Source organism: Microtus pennsylvanicus, chromosome 18 (genome assembly GCF_037038515.1).
Source record: "Microtus pennsylvanicus isolate mMicPen1 chromosome 18, mMicPen1.hap1, whole genome shotgun sequence".
Taxonomy (NCBI): domain Eukaryota; kingdom Metazoa; phylum Chordata; class Mammalia; order Rodentia; family Cricetidae; genus Microtus; species Microtus pennsylvanicus.
The window spans coordinates 17,581,580-17,595,212 of NC_134596.1; the positions used below are offsets into that span (position 1 = coordinate 17,581,580).

General features: G+C 44.3%; 1 protein-coding gene across 4 annotated transcripts in view; it reads right to left on the bottom strand.

Moving 5' to 3' along the window:
• Nucleotides 1-897: 897 nt before the first annotated feature.
• Lrrc28 (leucine rich repeat containing 28) overlaps nucleotides 898-13,633 on the bottom strand; it is a 107,968-nt gene continuing 95,232 nt past the window's right edge. For 3 of the 4 annotated variants that reach the window (XM_075952897.1, XM_075952899.1, XM_075952898.1), the window contains exon 9: nucleotides 1,765-2,086. In XM_075952897.1, the coding sequence (XP_075809012.1) occupies nucleotides 2,014-2,086 (73 nt within the window). In that variant the 3' untranslated portion in view covers nucleotides 1,765-2,013. Of the gene's footprint in view, nucleotides 2,087-13,633 lie in introns of all 4 variants that reach the window. The other variant, XM_075952896.1, reaches the window with a different exon arrangement.

Here is a 13,633-nt window from a genome sequence, read left to right on the forward strand (position 1 = left end):
TGAAAGAAAGGGAGGGAGCAAAGAAGACACAGCACGAGTCTTCTTTTTTGCCCAAAGCGTTGGACACAACTGGAGAACACAACATAGAGGCAAGTCTTCTCCAGTTGACAAGAGTTGTTTATAACACCAAAAGGTTGACAATGACATCAGCGCATCCGCACAAAGTCTCCATGAGGAACAGCACCGGGGAAACCACCTTAAGTTCTTTCTCATGAGTGAAGCACAGAATGCTGTTCCCAACCCAGGTTAAGACTGACAGCCTAGAGGCTCTCTGCCCAGCCTACTGCTGCTGGACAGTACACTGCCGTTCAGGTAACATTGTAAAAATTTAAACAAGGTGAAACAAAAGTATCCCACACCTCATTGTCTCCATGAGAATTCCTGAGTATCTGGGTGGCACTTTTCATGGCTCCACTCGAGACATACGATATAGCACTGGGTGAAACAGAAAGATGTGGCCAGGTATTGACTGCCGTTCATGTGGTAGGTAACAGTGACTTAAGCCAAACACATATGTGAAGCTTCAGGTCACATTTTTCTCCCTCCAACTTATGTACATGTCGGGGTTATGCTGAAACGTCCATTCTTCTAAAGGATAAAAGGAGTGGTGCATTTGATCCAGACCCTCAGATCCTATTGTACGCTAGGCCTTTGAAATGTTAAGACTGCACAGACCACGTTATGAAAGGGATGGGAGGAAGTAGGAACAGGGACGCTACAGCTGGCATGCATGGCCGTTTTCTGCCTCTGCCATTACTTGGAGAGTCTGCGTTTTGGGCAGCAGGTGGTGTGACTGCAAAGAGATCACACGTTTGTCAGTAACTATGGAGGATTTTTGGCACCGTTAGAGCCTAGAATTACAGTTAGGCTGGCTAATAAAATGTCACCAACCACGTGTTTTTCTTTTTTTTTTTTTTGGAAATAGCTTTTCCACCAAGCAACCCTCCTTGGTTCTCCTCTCAACCTTGTCTTATATAAATTATACAGAACTTTCCCTCCCCCTCAGAAAAAAAGAACCACTCCACGGCAACCAGATGAACATCTGGAAGCAAAGCAGATTAAAATGCCATCCTTCCAAAGGAAGATGAAATCAGTGCATCCCCCACAAAGTGAGTGTCTCTCTGCAAGGGGAAGGTCGTGGACGTTGCAAAAGCTGGAGGTGGAGTGTAGCCCCGCTCACTGCTGTTGTCCCAGTGAGAATTCACGGTCAAGATGAGGACGGTTTCACATATGAGTAAATATTGCTGAGCCTCATCCACAGTGGAGGATCGATCAGGGCCTCAAACTTGCCAATTATGTATATAAAAAAAATCTTAGCAAAAAGCCCAAACATTTCAAAACTTGTTTTCCTGTAGTAGTTTTAAACAAGAGAGTATTTAATTAGTATCTACACTTTAGTTTTTAAACCCTCTCGGAAAATGTCTTCATAGGTTGCAACACTTAGAAAGAAGGCAGGGACTCTCTAGAGGAGTGTGCTCTGGAGTCTGCTGCGCCTCCGCCCTGCAGAAGCTGTGGGGTTGCTGGGGTTTTAGAAACTGACAAGTTTCCAATGGAGAAGCCCTGAGAATAATCTCGAGGGAAATAATTGTCTGGGGAAAGGCAGAAGGATCATCACCAAAGGTATGTTGGCCAACAGTTAATTTGGTTCTATTATCAAATTAAGAGTTCTTCAGGGAACAGCAGCTCGCTTTAAATTAGACGTGGGAAGCTCATCTGACTAAATAGTTTATGTATGAGACACACTCACATAAAAAGAAAAACACAGAAGACAAAACGTTCTTAATTTGGGGGAGGATATATTCCAACTTGTGGGAAGGGTGAAGGCCTTTTAGTTGTGAAGCCCAATCAGGACATGTCCAGAGAGTTCGGCATGCCCCCGCACTGCACAGGAGAGGACAGGATGGAAGGGTCTGTTCCGCCTGGCTGGACTCTCCTGGCACGGCCACACACGCTGGACGGCAGCAGGCAGCTGCAGTGTGAGCTGCCAGTGCTCCTGAAGCTCTTGAGTGTTTATCAACCCAGCAGGTCAAAGGTCTGCAGACACTGGGTGGAGCAGCAGTAAGCCACGAAGCCAACAGTTGTCCTCCTGGGGGATGGAGGGAGAGAGGAGCGCGGTTAGCTCAGGAGTGAAGCTCTGGTTCCTCCCCACTGGAGACAGTCTTTCTTTGTTAGAAGAAGTGACGAGGCATGAAGAGTAGGCTGCATTATAGAGACCTACGATGTAAGATGTGGTGTTCAAGTCAAGTCCAGGCAGCAGGTCAGGCATGTGTGTGCACGTGTGCTCCCTCCGTCAGTGGGGTTTGGATGACACACCATCCCTATTAACAGCTAAGGGAAAAGCGTTTCCATCTTCTAAAGCTTACAGGGCAATCAAAGAATTTGAGGTACATTATAAAAGTCACAGCTAAGTACAGTGTTTCACATCTATAGTCCCAGTACCTGGACGGCTGAGGCAGGAGGACTACAATGAGTCCCAGGGTAGCCTGGGCTACAGAGACAGGGCCTGTCTCAAAACGACAATAAACATCTATAAAGAAACTAAAAAGCATGACCGGTTTATGTACTATCATTTGAAGGAATTTTTCCTACTAATACACTCACACAGATTGCTCAGAGAATTAATTTCAGAATCTGCTGATGTGACTCAAAGGCCTTACATAAGAGAGAAGCTCTTCTCAAACTCCTGCTTGGGCACCTTTGCACGATGCGTCATGAGCTCCCTGGGGCTCCCCATGTGCTCTGGACAGGGCAGGCTCTCAGAGGCCTTCTCCTCCCACCCAGAGAGCCATCCTCTGGTGAGGGGAGAAGAGTGTGCTGTTGTCACAGGACAGCCTGTGCGGACTGCGCAGCACCTGATCCTATCTCTGCCGTTCTCTGTGGTCCTGGAAAGAAACCTCTGCAGACGGCCTTGACATTGCACTGCTGACCATCGGCACTCAAAGTGTCAGACAGGGTGACAGTGGATGGCAAGGCTCTGGGAGACCAAGTGCTTGGAACACTCAATAGTTATGGCACCAGGGTGAGGTCAAAGCCTGAGGGCAAGATGGCCTTTTCTGACTGAAGAGAACCAGAAACAACCAACCAACCAATTAACCAAAACCCAGACATGCTTAGTGTTCCAATCTCAGATCAAGACACAGCAAGAGAATGTCTGTGGTGATCCTAAAGGAATCATTTGCTCATGAGCTGAAACATGTGGCTGAAGCCTAGATACAGAGGCCAGCAAGCCATATACCAGGTAAAAGTATCTTGACTTCTTTGTGTGTGTGTGTGTGTGTGTGTGCGCAGCTGTGGGCGCCTGTTGGAATGTGTATGGGATGCACGTGTGTGCGTAAATGTGTGTGCCCAGAGGCTAACAGTGTACGTCTTCCCTGGCCTTCTATACTGAGGCAGGGTTCCTCGCTGGAACCTAGAGTCACCAGTTCAGCTAGACTGGCTGCTCGGCTTGCTCTGGGGTTCCATCTCTAACTCCTGGGGCTAGGGTTATAGGCGGGCTGCAACACCAACACAGGTTTATGTGGGTGCTGGACTCCAGTTCTCACACCGCATCAACTACTGCTCAACTCCAGGGAACGTGACCATGCAAAGGATCATAAGGCAAAGGTTCCGGTCAGTAAAGTCAGGAACTTGAGGCTTTGGGCAGAGCCAATCTAAGAACCTTGAGTCTCTAGAGATCGTCATACTGGAAATGAAGCTGTCCACCTTCTAAGAAGGTGTTCTTTACCTAAAAGGTTTCAATGGCTTCATAGAGGGTGGCTGTCTGAAAAGGAAGCGCCTGATCTATTCAGGCAGGACCCACCATCACCAATACTCAAGGCCTGTAGGGCCATAAAGAGGAAATGCCAGCACCATCCAGTGCTCACTTTAAGAGAGCTCCTGAGAGGTGATGCACACACCAAAGTTTTGTCGTATCATCCCAGTGAGAACCTGGAGAGCACATGAGACCTGGGTTCTAAACACTTGAGCCAAAGAAACCAAGCCTATGGTTGGACTTGGCCAACAAAGGCGCTTTACCGAGGCCTCAGTGTTGAATGCATTACTAGGCCATCAGGGAATGGGCAGCAGATGCCTGGACACAGTGAGATGATGAGACAAGTCAGAACTCCCCTCAGACTTCAGAGGGAGTAAGGCTTAGGTGAACGAAACATCACAGGGAATCAAGCAGGAGACAGAAAGAAAAGGAAGCAATGGGATAAAAATCGATTCTTAGATGAAGGTCACTAATTCAAAGCCTTTAACAAGACAGAGAGATGACACACAGATTCTTCTGGAAACGAAACCAAAACTATCACTACGGATCTCACGGCTACTGAAAAGGTATAAGGGACACGCTGACCATTTTAAATACATAAATTGTCAGCCTAGAAGAACACTATCTTGAAGATCACAAATGACCAAAACCCACCTCAGCCAAGATGAAGTAGACAGCCCATGAAAACATAAGGCCATCGACAAAGCTGGATTTGTAAGTTAAAAGATATTCTATTATCAGATGGCTTTTCTTATAGAATCCTAACTAATAGCTAAAGACTAGTAAGAAGGTATTTTAGTACAATTTCCTTCATAGAAAAAGAAGAGTTCCCAACTCATGAGGACAGCATTATCTTGACTCCCAAATCAAACAAGAACCAACCAACAAAACCCCAAACCCCAGAATAATATAAACTAATAGCTCTCATGAGGACAGAGTAAAGGATACTCAAGAAGTAACAGGAAAAAGTATAAAAACAACAACAAAATACTAAGCATAGTGATCAAGGGAGAGTCACTCTGGGCATGTAAGGTAGCTGAATATCTGAACGCATCAATGTACCAACAAGCTAAATGAGGAAAACCAAATGACTTATTTATCCCCATAAAAAGCACTGAGCTGGGAGTAGTGGCTCATGCTTAGAGTCCTAGAGCTGGGAGGATGAGACTGGAGGGCTCTATGAGTTAGAGGCTGGCTCGGGCTACGTAGTGAGTTCTAGGCCAGCCAGGACTGTAAATAGGACCCTGAACCTCTAAAAGAAAAAAAAAGGGGGGCTGGAAAGATGCTCAGAGGTTAACAACAGTGTTGCTCTTGCAGAGCGTCTGGATTCAGTTCCTACACCCACATGGTGGTTCACAGCCATATGTAACTCCAGTTCCAGGGGATCCAACAGGGCATGCACGTGGTGCATATACATGTTTGCAGGCAAATAGTCCTATACATAAGTAAGACAGAGGAACCTTACAAAAAGAAAAAAGAGAGAGGCGGGGCATTTTACAAAATACACTGTGTACCCTTAAGGAAATTTTCAGTGTACAAATATAGAAAATTTTCCTCAATCTGCTAAAAGGAATGTACTTAAAAGTAAACGCCATTACCATTGTACTTAGCAATGAAAAAGCAGATGCTTCCCCCTAAGATGGTGGTGAGGAGGGCAAGGAGTTGTTCTCAAGCCACAGCACAGCACTAGAAATTCTAACCACTTTAATAAAGCAAGAAAAAAGGCAACCAGAAGGGAGGATATTATTTATTGGCAGATGGTAAGACATAATTGTCTATGCAGAAAATTCCATGTAACCTACAAAAAATACTCCAACCCCCCCCCAAAAAAAACTAGTAAGCTACAGCATACAAGACAATTGCAAAAACAACAGATATTTCTTTATATGAACAATGAGCACATGGAAATTGAAGTAAAAATTCCATTTAAGACTACAGAAAGAAAATGAAATCCTTGGATATAAACAAAGCATCTCAGGATTTGTTTGTGGACAATCTTAAGATTCTGATGAAAGAAAGAAACACTTCAGTCGGTGGACACACAGCATTCATTAGAATTCAGTAAATAATTCTATGAAAGAATTCACTATAGGAATCTATGCCGTAAAGACATAGATTCCATACAAACTCTTCCATAGGCTAAATGCAATTCTCATAGAAAATCTAAAAACCAAACCACCAACCAACTGGACCAAGAATAAGCTTAAAAATAAAAACAAAAAATCCAGACCCAAGCATCACCTAGAACAACTTCTAAGGGAAGGAAAAACCAAGCCATCATTGCTGTGCTAAGCCTTGCAGCTGCAGTTTGGTGCTGGCTGAGAGAGACGTAGGCCAATGAAGCAGACCAGAATCCCAGACAAGCTTCGCATGCATTAGTAACCAGATAGCTGACCTTGACTGTCAATCCACAGGATTTAGAATCACAGAAACAAACCCGTGGGCATGTCTTGTCTCTTAGAGATTTTCTAGATTAAGCTAACTGAAATACAAAGATGGCACCATTACAAATTCAAAGCTATCCTGGGTTACAGAATAAGTTTCAGGTTAGCACGGGCTACCAAGAGTGAGACTTTGTCTCAAAAACCAACAGAGCAAAAACAATTAGGTCAAACAAAGAGACTTTTAAAGAGTGAAAACGCAATAGGGGATTTCGCTTAGCTGCACCCCCTTCCGTGGTTCCAGGAACTGAATCGAAGGCATGGCTCATCTAGGCAAGCACTCTGTCACTGGACTGTGTTTCCAGCTGCGTTTTATTTTCACTTTGAGACATGGTCTTTTGTCTTATTATGTTTTCCAGGCTGGCCTTGAACTCACCCTACACCCCAGAAGATGCTGGACTTGTAATCCTCCTGCCTCAGATACTCCCTGGTCTGGAACAATCAAGCCTGGCTGGAGTTATTTTTCTTAATTCAGGAAATTACATGAGCTTTCTGTGAGGTATTTTGTATTGCTTGTAATTGTTTCTTTTCTCTTTCTTTCCTTCTTTCTTTTTCTTCCTTCCTTCCTTTCTCCCTCCTCCCTCCTTTCTCTTCTGGAAGTGCTAGGGGTGATTGAATCCAGGGGCTCACACATGTGAGGCAAGCACTCTATTGTTGAGCTATGACCCTGCCCTCCTGAATGTTAAAGTCCGAATTCTAGCCCTATTATTTTTATTCAACATCAGAATATATACATTTGTATAAGTAGCAAGTAAAATGACTTCAGACACAACAGATCTTAAGCATATAATGTGTTTTGGAGAATTAGCTGGTAAAGCCAGACTCTTACTTGTAAGATTTATCTTTAGTTCTAAGTGTGTGTGTGTGTTCTGTGTGTAGACAGGCATATGTGAGTGCGGGCGCCCTCAGAGGCTGAAGGCATTGGATGCTGCCGGTGCTGGAGTTCCAGGTGGCTGTGAGCTGCTCCGCATGGATGCTGGTAGCCAAGCTCAGGTCCTCGGTAAGAGCAGTGGTGCACACTTAACTGCTGAGGCAGGGCTTGGCCACTGTTAGCCAGCTCCTTCATCCAGGGATACAGTCTTTAATACTGCAACTGCCAAGCTTTTAAAAGTTAAGCTTCTAAGCAAAAACAGCCTGAGCCTGGCAGGAAGAGTGACTGGAGGTGTCTACCTGTGCTACTAGGACATGGCAAGGCCACACACTTCTCTGCTTCTGAGGGGCTCCTGTAGCAACTGGTTGTGTCTGCTTACTGTACTGGCGGCGGTAGACTTCTCTCTCACAAGTCTCCTGGGGAATCCACCACCACCACCACAGTTGGTGTGTGCTCACTGTGGCCCTGGAGGGTCGGAGGTCTCAGAGGAGAAACTGAGTTATGCGCCAGCTCCAGTTAGGAAAGGCTGCTGACAAGGGCTACAAAGAACACAGGCATTCCGCACACTCAGAATCTGTGTGTATTTACAGCTGGGCAGCAGAAAGAGCATTTGAGTTGGTTTTAAAATACAGAACCACGATGATTCCTTAGGAGACGAATCACAATGCCGCTGGCACAGACCGGAGCCCACAGGCATCGTGAGAAATGTGGGATTTTCTCTTGTAAATGTGTTTCCTGATTAAAAATAAAAACCCTATCTTTGACTCATTACAGAAATTCAAGCCAGAAGAAAAATAATATTTATAAGAGCTGATAGGACGAAGTCCCACGCACATAACTTGTGGAAGAGTCACCTAGCAAACAGCTCATCGTACACAGCCGACACATTTAGGCTATCAGAGACTTTCTCATGAGAACGTCCCTGCGCAGAAGCAGAGGCTGCCTCAGACTCCGGGAGTGAGAAGAATTAGTTGATTCAGTTACAGTAAATCCCATTCCAGAGCACGGCACACACTAGGTGGGCTGGCAGTCATTTTTTGAATAATGCAGTAAGAAAGAATGACGTCATAAGTGTGGGACCCTGACATGGTTAGTGCCCTTGTAGGAGACACCAGACAGCTAGTGCTGTCTTTTCTCTTACTCTCAGTAAGAAACTTGCTATCTGTAAGCCAGAAGGGGAGCCCTCACCAGACCAAACATGCAGCTACTCTGATTTGTGACTTCTACCCTTCAGAACGATAAGAAAATAATTTTGAGATTCAAGCCACCTGATCTATAGGATTCTGCTATGGCAGCCTGTCCTTGTATAAGTAATAATTAAGATACAGTCACTAGGGTAGGACTGAATCCACTATGGCTGGTGTCCTCACAACAGGGACATTCAAAGAGGCACAGTCTAGAGGGGAGATGACGGGAGCATGAACAGGGACGAGGAAGCCGTGCACAAGTCAAGGAGAGGGGCCTGGCCCAGGAAGGTCCTGTCAGGGCCTCAGAAAGACCCAGCTGTGCTGACATCTTGACCTCTGGCTTCCAACCTCTGACCCAAGACAACACAGTCGTGAGGCTGGCTAGCTCGTGCTATCTGTTCAAACCAGTGAACTGATGCCACTTGAGAACGGTGTGGAAACAGAACATGGGAGACTCCTTTCATACTTTGGAAAAGTCAGATGTGTATTACAGTCTAATAAATGATACAGTAAATGCAACTCCTCCATTTTAATAAATAGATGATAAAGTTTTGGGAATGAAAAATGGCTTTCTATGCATCCAAAGCCATGAATTTACTAGCTGGTCTACCCTGTTACATATCTGAATGCTTAATAGTTACAGATATGTGAAATATTGTTACTTTGTTAAATTTAGGAAAAAACTAACACTTCTATGAACATTATTTTAAGAGAATAGCCATTATACTCCCTTTTAAAATAATACCAGATGTCTACATGAATTAAGATCCTGGCTGACAGAACACATTGGTTTTTTTTTAAGTATTTTTCTTTTTTTAACATTTTATTCTTTTTTTTTTCACTATACATACCAATCCAAGTTTCCACTCCCTCCACATACCCTCCTATCCCATCCCTATCCAATCCTCAGAGAGGGTAAGGCACATTGCTTTGGGGAAGGTCCAGGGCCCTCCCTACTATATCTAGGACGAGCAAGGTACACATACAAAGAGAATAGGTTCCCCAAAAGCCAGCACATGCAGTAGGAATAAATCCCTCAATTCTTCACAGACCTTGAAAGAACAATAATCAACTTCATATGGAAAAGCAAAAAACCCAGGATAGCCAAAACAATCCTGTACAATAAAGGGACTTCCAGAGGCATCACCATCCCTGACATCAAGCTCTATTACAGAGTGACAGTAATGAAAACAGCTTGGTACTGGCATAAAAACAGGAAAGTTAACCAATTGAATTGAATCAAAGACCCAGATATTAATCCACATACCTCTGAATATCTGATTTTTTTTTAACAAAGAAGCTAAAATTATACAATGGAAAAAGAAGTATCCTCAACAAATGGTGCTGGCATAACTGGATGTCAACCTGTAGAAGAATGAAAATAGATCCATATCTATCACTATGCACAAAACTCAAGTCCAAATGGATTAAAGACCTCAATAGGTCAACCTGTAGAAGAATGAAAATAGATCCATATCTATCACTATGCACAAAACTCAAGTCCAAATGGATTAAAGACCTCAATATAAATCAGGCCACACTGAACCTCATAGAAGAGAAAGTGGGAAGCACTCTTCAATGCATGGGCACAAGAGATCACTTCCTAAATATAACCCCAATAGCACAGTCACTGAGAGCAACAATAAATAAATGGGACCTCCTGAAACTGAGAAGCTTCTGTAAAGCAAAGGACACAGTCAATAAGACAAAAACCCAGCCTACTGAGTGGAAAAAGATCTTCACATCAGACAAAGGACTGGTCTCCAAAATATATAAAGAACTCAAGAAATTAGACATCAAAATTCTAAATAACCCAATTGAAAAATGGGGTACAGAACTAAACAGAGAATTCTCAATGAAAGAATCTCAAATGGCCAAAAGGCACTTAAGGAAATGTTCAGCATCCTTAGCCATCAGGGAAATGCAAATCAAAACAACCCTGAAATACCATCTTACACCTGCCAAAATGGCTAAGATCAAAAACACCAATGATGGCTTATGCTGGAGAGGATGTGGAGTAAGGGGAAACACTCATCCATTGCTGGTAGGAATGCAAACTTGTGCAACCACTTTGGAAATCAGTATGATGGTTTCTCAGAAAATTGGGAATCAACCTACCTCAGGATCCAGCAAAACCACTCTTGGGCACCCCCACCCAATACATTGTTTTAATATAAACTGAACACATTAGAAAACTTCAAAATAATATTATCTAAACCTTTTAGAGTTTATGAGACTGAAAATACTTATCTTGTTTCTTACAATAAGCATTTGGGCTTCATTATAAAAGAAAGACTACAGGAATAAAGTAAAAAAAAAAAATCCCGATACAATGTCCCCAGCAATAGGGGAAAAAGTGCAGGTTGCTAGATGAGAAGAAAGCCACAGACTCTCAATTTCAGCATTAGCCCACAGAAACCCACGATGATATCATGGTACTTCTTCCCTGCTTAAACAAGGCAGCAAAAGGGCACTCACTCCACCTAAGCCCCGACCATGCGCACATGTGTCTTTCCAGGCGTACTATCACAACTGTGTCTGGGATGAGAGAAGCATACACATACTTCTACGTTGAGGTGGGGAAATTAGTACTCCTGACTGGAATCATGGTTAAGTTGTCCAAACGTCATGTAAAGGTAACACAACAACTACTTTACTTTAGTGACATCTACGGTAAGAAGAGAGTCTGTTTACAGTGGGCACTTGGAACACACAGTTCCCAGCTGTGTGTGCACTAAGGAAGCCTGGGAAACTGCACAGCAGTGATTCATGAAGATTTCTAACTGCAGCTGAGCGAGCAAACGAGAGTTTTCTACGACAAGTTGCTAAAATGAAGATCACTTGCTAAAGACACAATAAAGTAAGAATGGCAAGTCCCTAAGCCACGATAATAAAAACACCAGGACTTACTAGTCATTACTGCCCTGTGCACTTCACGTAGATGTGACTGATTCTTCATAAGGACGGTGCTCAGAACATATTATCCTCAATCTATAGCCGGGAAGACGAAAATCAGAGCTAGTCAACTATCTGCCCCAGATCTCTCAGGTGGAGGAGTTAGAATCAGGGCCGTGCACTCTATCGCTTCATGCTTCTGTTCTCGTAGATGGGTCTACTTTGTTAACCTATTCCCTGGGATCCTGTCTGTCCTCTTTCACTAAAAGGCAATCCCATTAAGTTATGTGATCACCTAAGATTAGAAATAATCTGCTATACGATATATATAGTTTTAATGTTGTTATTGGTTTAATCCATGGTTCCTGCCCCAGAAATTTCTTCCCAAGGTAAGCCAAAGATATGCCAATCTTATCCCACTTTTCTGTAACGGAGCAGGCAATAAAACATTGGTCTGATCTTGTCCGATAGCAGTTCCTTAAGTCTTAAGACCCTCGCCATTCCAGAAGGTTCTGCACATAACCTAGAGGGAAGAATGACACATGACCCATGCACAGAGAAGACAAGAAGAATGCTTAGAAAGACACTCAGTGGATGCCCACACCAGGTCTGCCAGCAACCAGACCACATAGTGAAGTTTCCATAAAAACCCACAGGTCATTTTCAGGGCTTTCAGATAGTTGAGTGCATGGGGATTCTGGGAGGTTGGCACACTGAGGGAGAGGACGGAACACTCCACACTTCTTCCCCAGGACTCTTCTGAGTATCCTGCATATGTACTCTTTGTGATGCTCTTTAAAGAAGCTGGTTTAAATATTTCCCTGGGTTCTGTGAGTTGCTCAAGTAAATTAACTGAACCCAAAGAAGGGACTCTGGAAGCCCCAGTGTGTACCCACCAGTTAGAAGCACAAGCTAGCTGGGGCTTTTGAGTGGTACCTAGGCGGGGTGGGCAGCCTTGGGGTCTAAGCCTCAGCCTGTGGATCTACCATGTCCCGGTAGACAGTGTCAGACAACTGGGGCCGTGTGTGTGGAAAACCCTCCAACACTCTGCTGGGTATAGACGAAAACAAACAGCACAAGGAGGCTTGTTTGTTTTTCCCAGAACGAGCATCAAATTAAAAAGGTTCAGAGGAGAGCTTCTGTGTGCAGAAAACGCTAAAAAATAAATACAAAAATGTTGAAATAGGAACCTAACGCATATCAAATAGGATTATCCAGGGCAGGGAAAAATATGCATTGCTTGGGAAGGAGCAGGCAGGGACACAGAGGAGGGGGCCCCATTTGCTGAGTAACTATCACCTGCCAGGTGTTTGCCTCCCTCATCTGCTAACCTAAGTACGGCCACGATGCAGACTGTTCTTGCCCCATTCTGAGGCTCGGGGAAGCTGGGCAAGCTGCCCAAGTTCTCAGTGCAAAGTCTCTGATTTTTATCTCCTATCCCATATAGATTAAGAACTAAAAACAGGGCTGCGGGTATCGAGTCTTGCCTAGAATACCCACAAAGCTGTGGGCTCTATTTCCAAGGCCTTGGAGGAAAGAAAGGAAGGAAGCAAAAAGACAGGAAGGGAGAGAGAACGGGAGAGTGAAACCTTGGAAAGGGTTTTATAAAATGATCCTAACAGCATTGGGTGGTAGCGCACACCTGTGAGACCATTTACCCCCTACCCTCCAGGAGGCCGAGGCAGAAAGATCCTGTGTTTGGGGCCAGCCTGGGTTGTCACGTAACAAGATTATGTCTCAAACAAAAATGATCACAATGGAAACGCTTGCTGGCATCAACAACCACCTGGAAAGTTCCCCACCCCAAACTCCATACTCCACAGGCAAGTTAGATATCAGACTTTCTTTCCTCCTCCTAGCTTTGATGTATTCAAACTTAGGCTGGATGCAGTGGGGCCTGTCTGCAACCCCAGCATTTTGGAAGCAGAGGTAGGAGAGGATAAAGCTATCCCCTGCTATTCAGCTAGTTTCATGATTGTCTGGGCTATATGAGACCCTGACTCAAAACAAAACAAAACAAATAAAATCAGATGTGAAAACCCATAAGGCATGGCCAGGCACGTGGGGATTTTCTGATGCTTTCCTACCTTTCTCTGTCTGGCATTCTTTCTCTAAATAACAGTATCGGCTCTGGATTTTACTTAGCGAACATTCTTCATGAATTCAAGGCATTCTGCCAAGAAACACAGTGTGGCATGGGAATGCCGTTGAGAGAGTTAGATTCAGAGCAGAAACAAGCCTGTGTGTGCACAGTGTGGCCACAGCTTTTGGGTATGCCAGACGAACACAAGGCTGAGCTCTTCGTATACAAAGGTTGTCTCCCCTTGCACCAGGGGTTGAGCTAGAATGAACAAGATGCTCCAAACAACACACGTAGCTGTGTGTGTGCTCTGACCAAGTCCTAAAGCCTAAGGGGGCAGCCAGGCTTTCTTGTAGCAGTGACAATGGCCACACTTCATTTAGCACAGTGCTTCACAACTTTCCTATT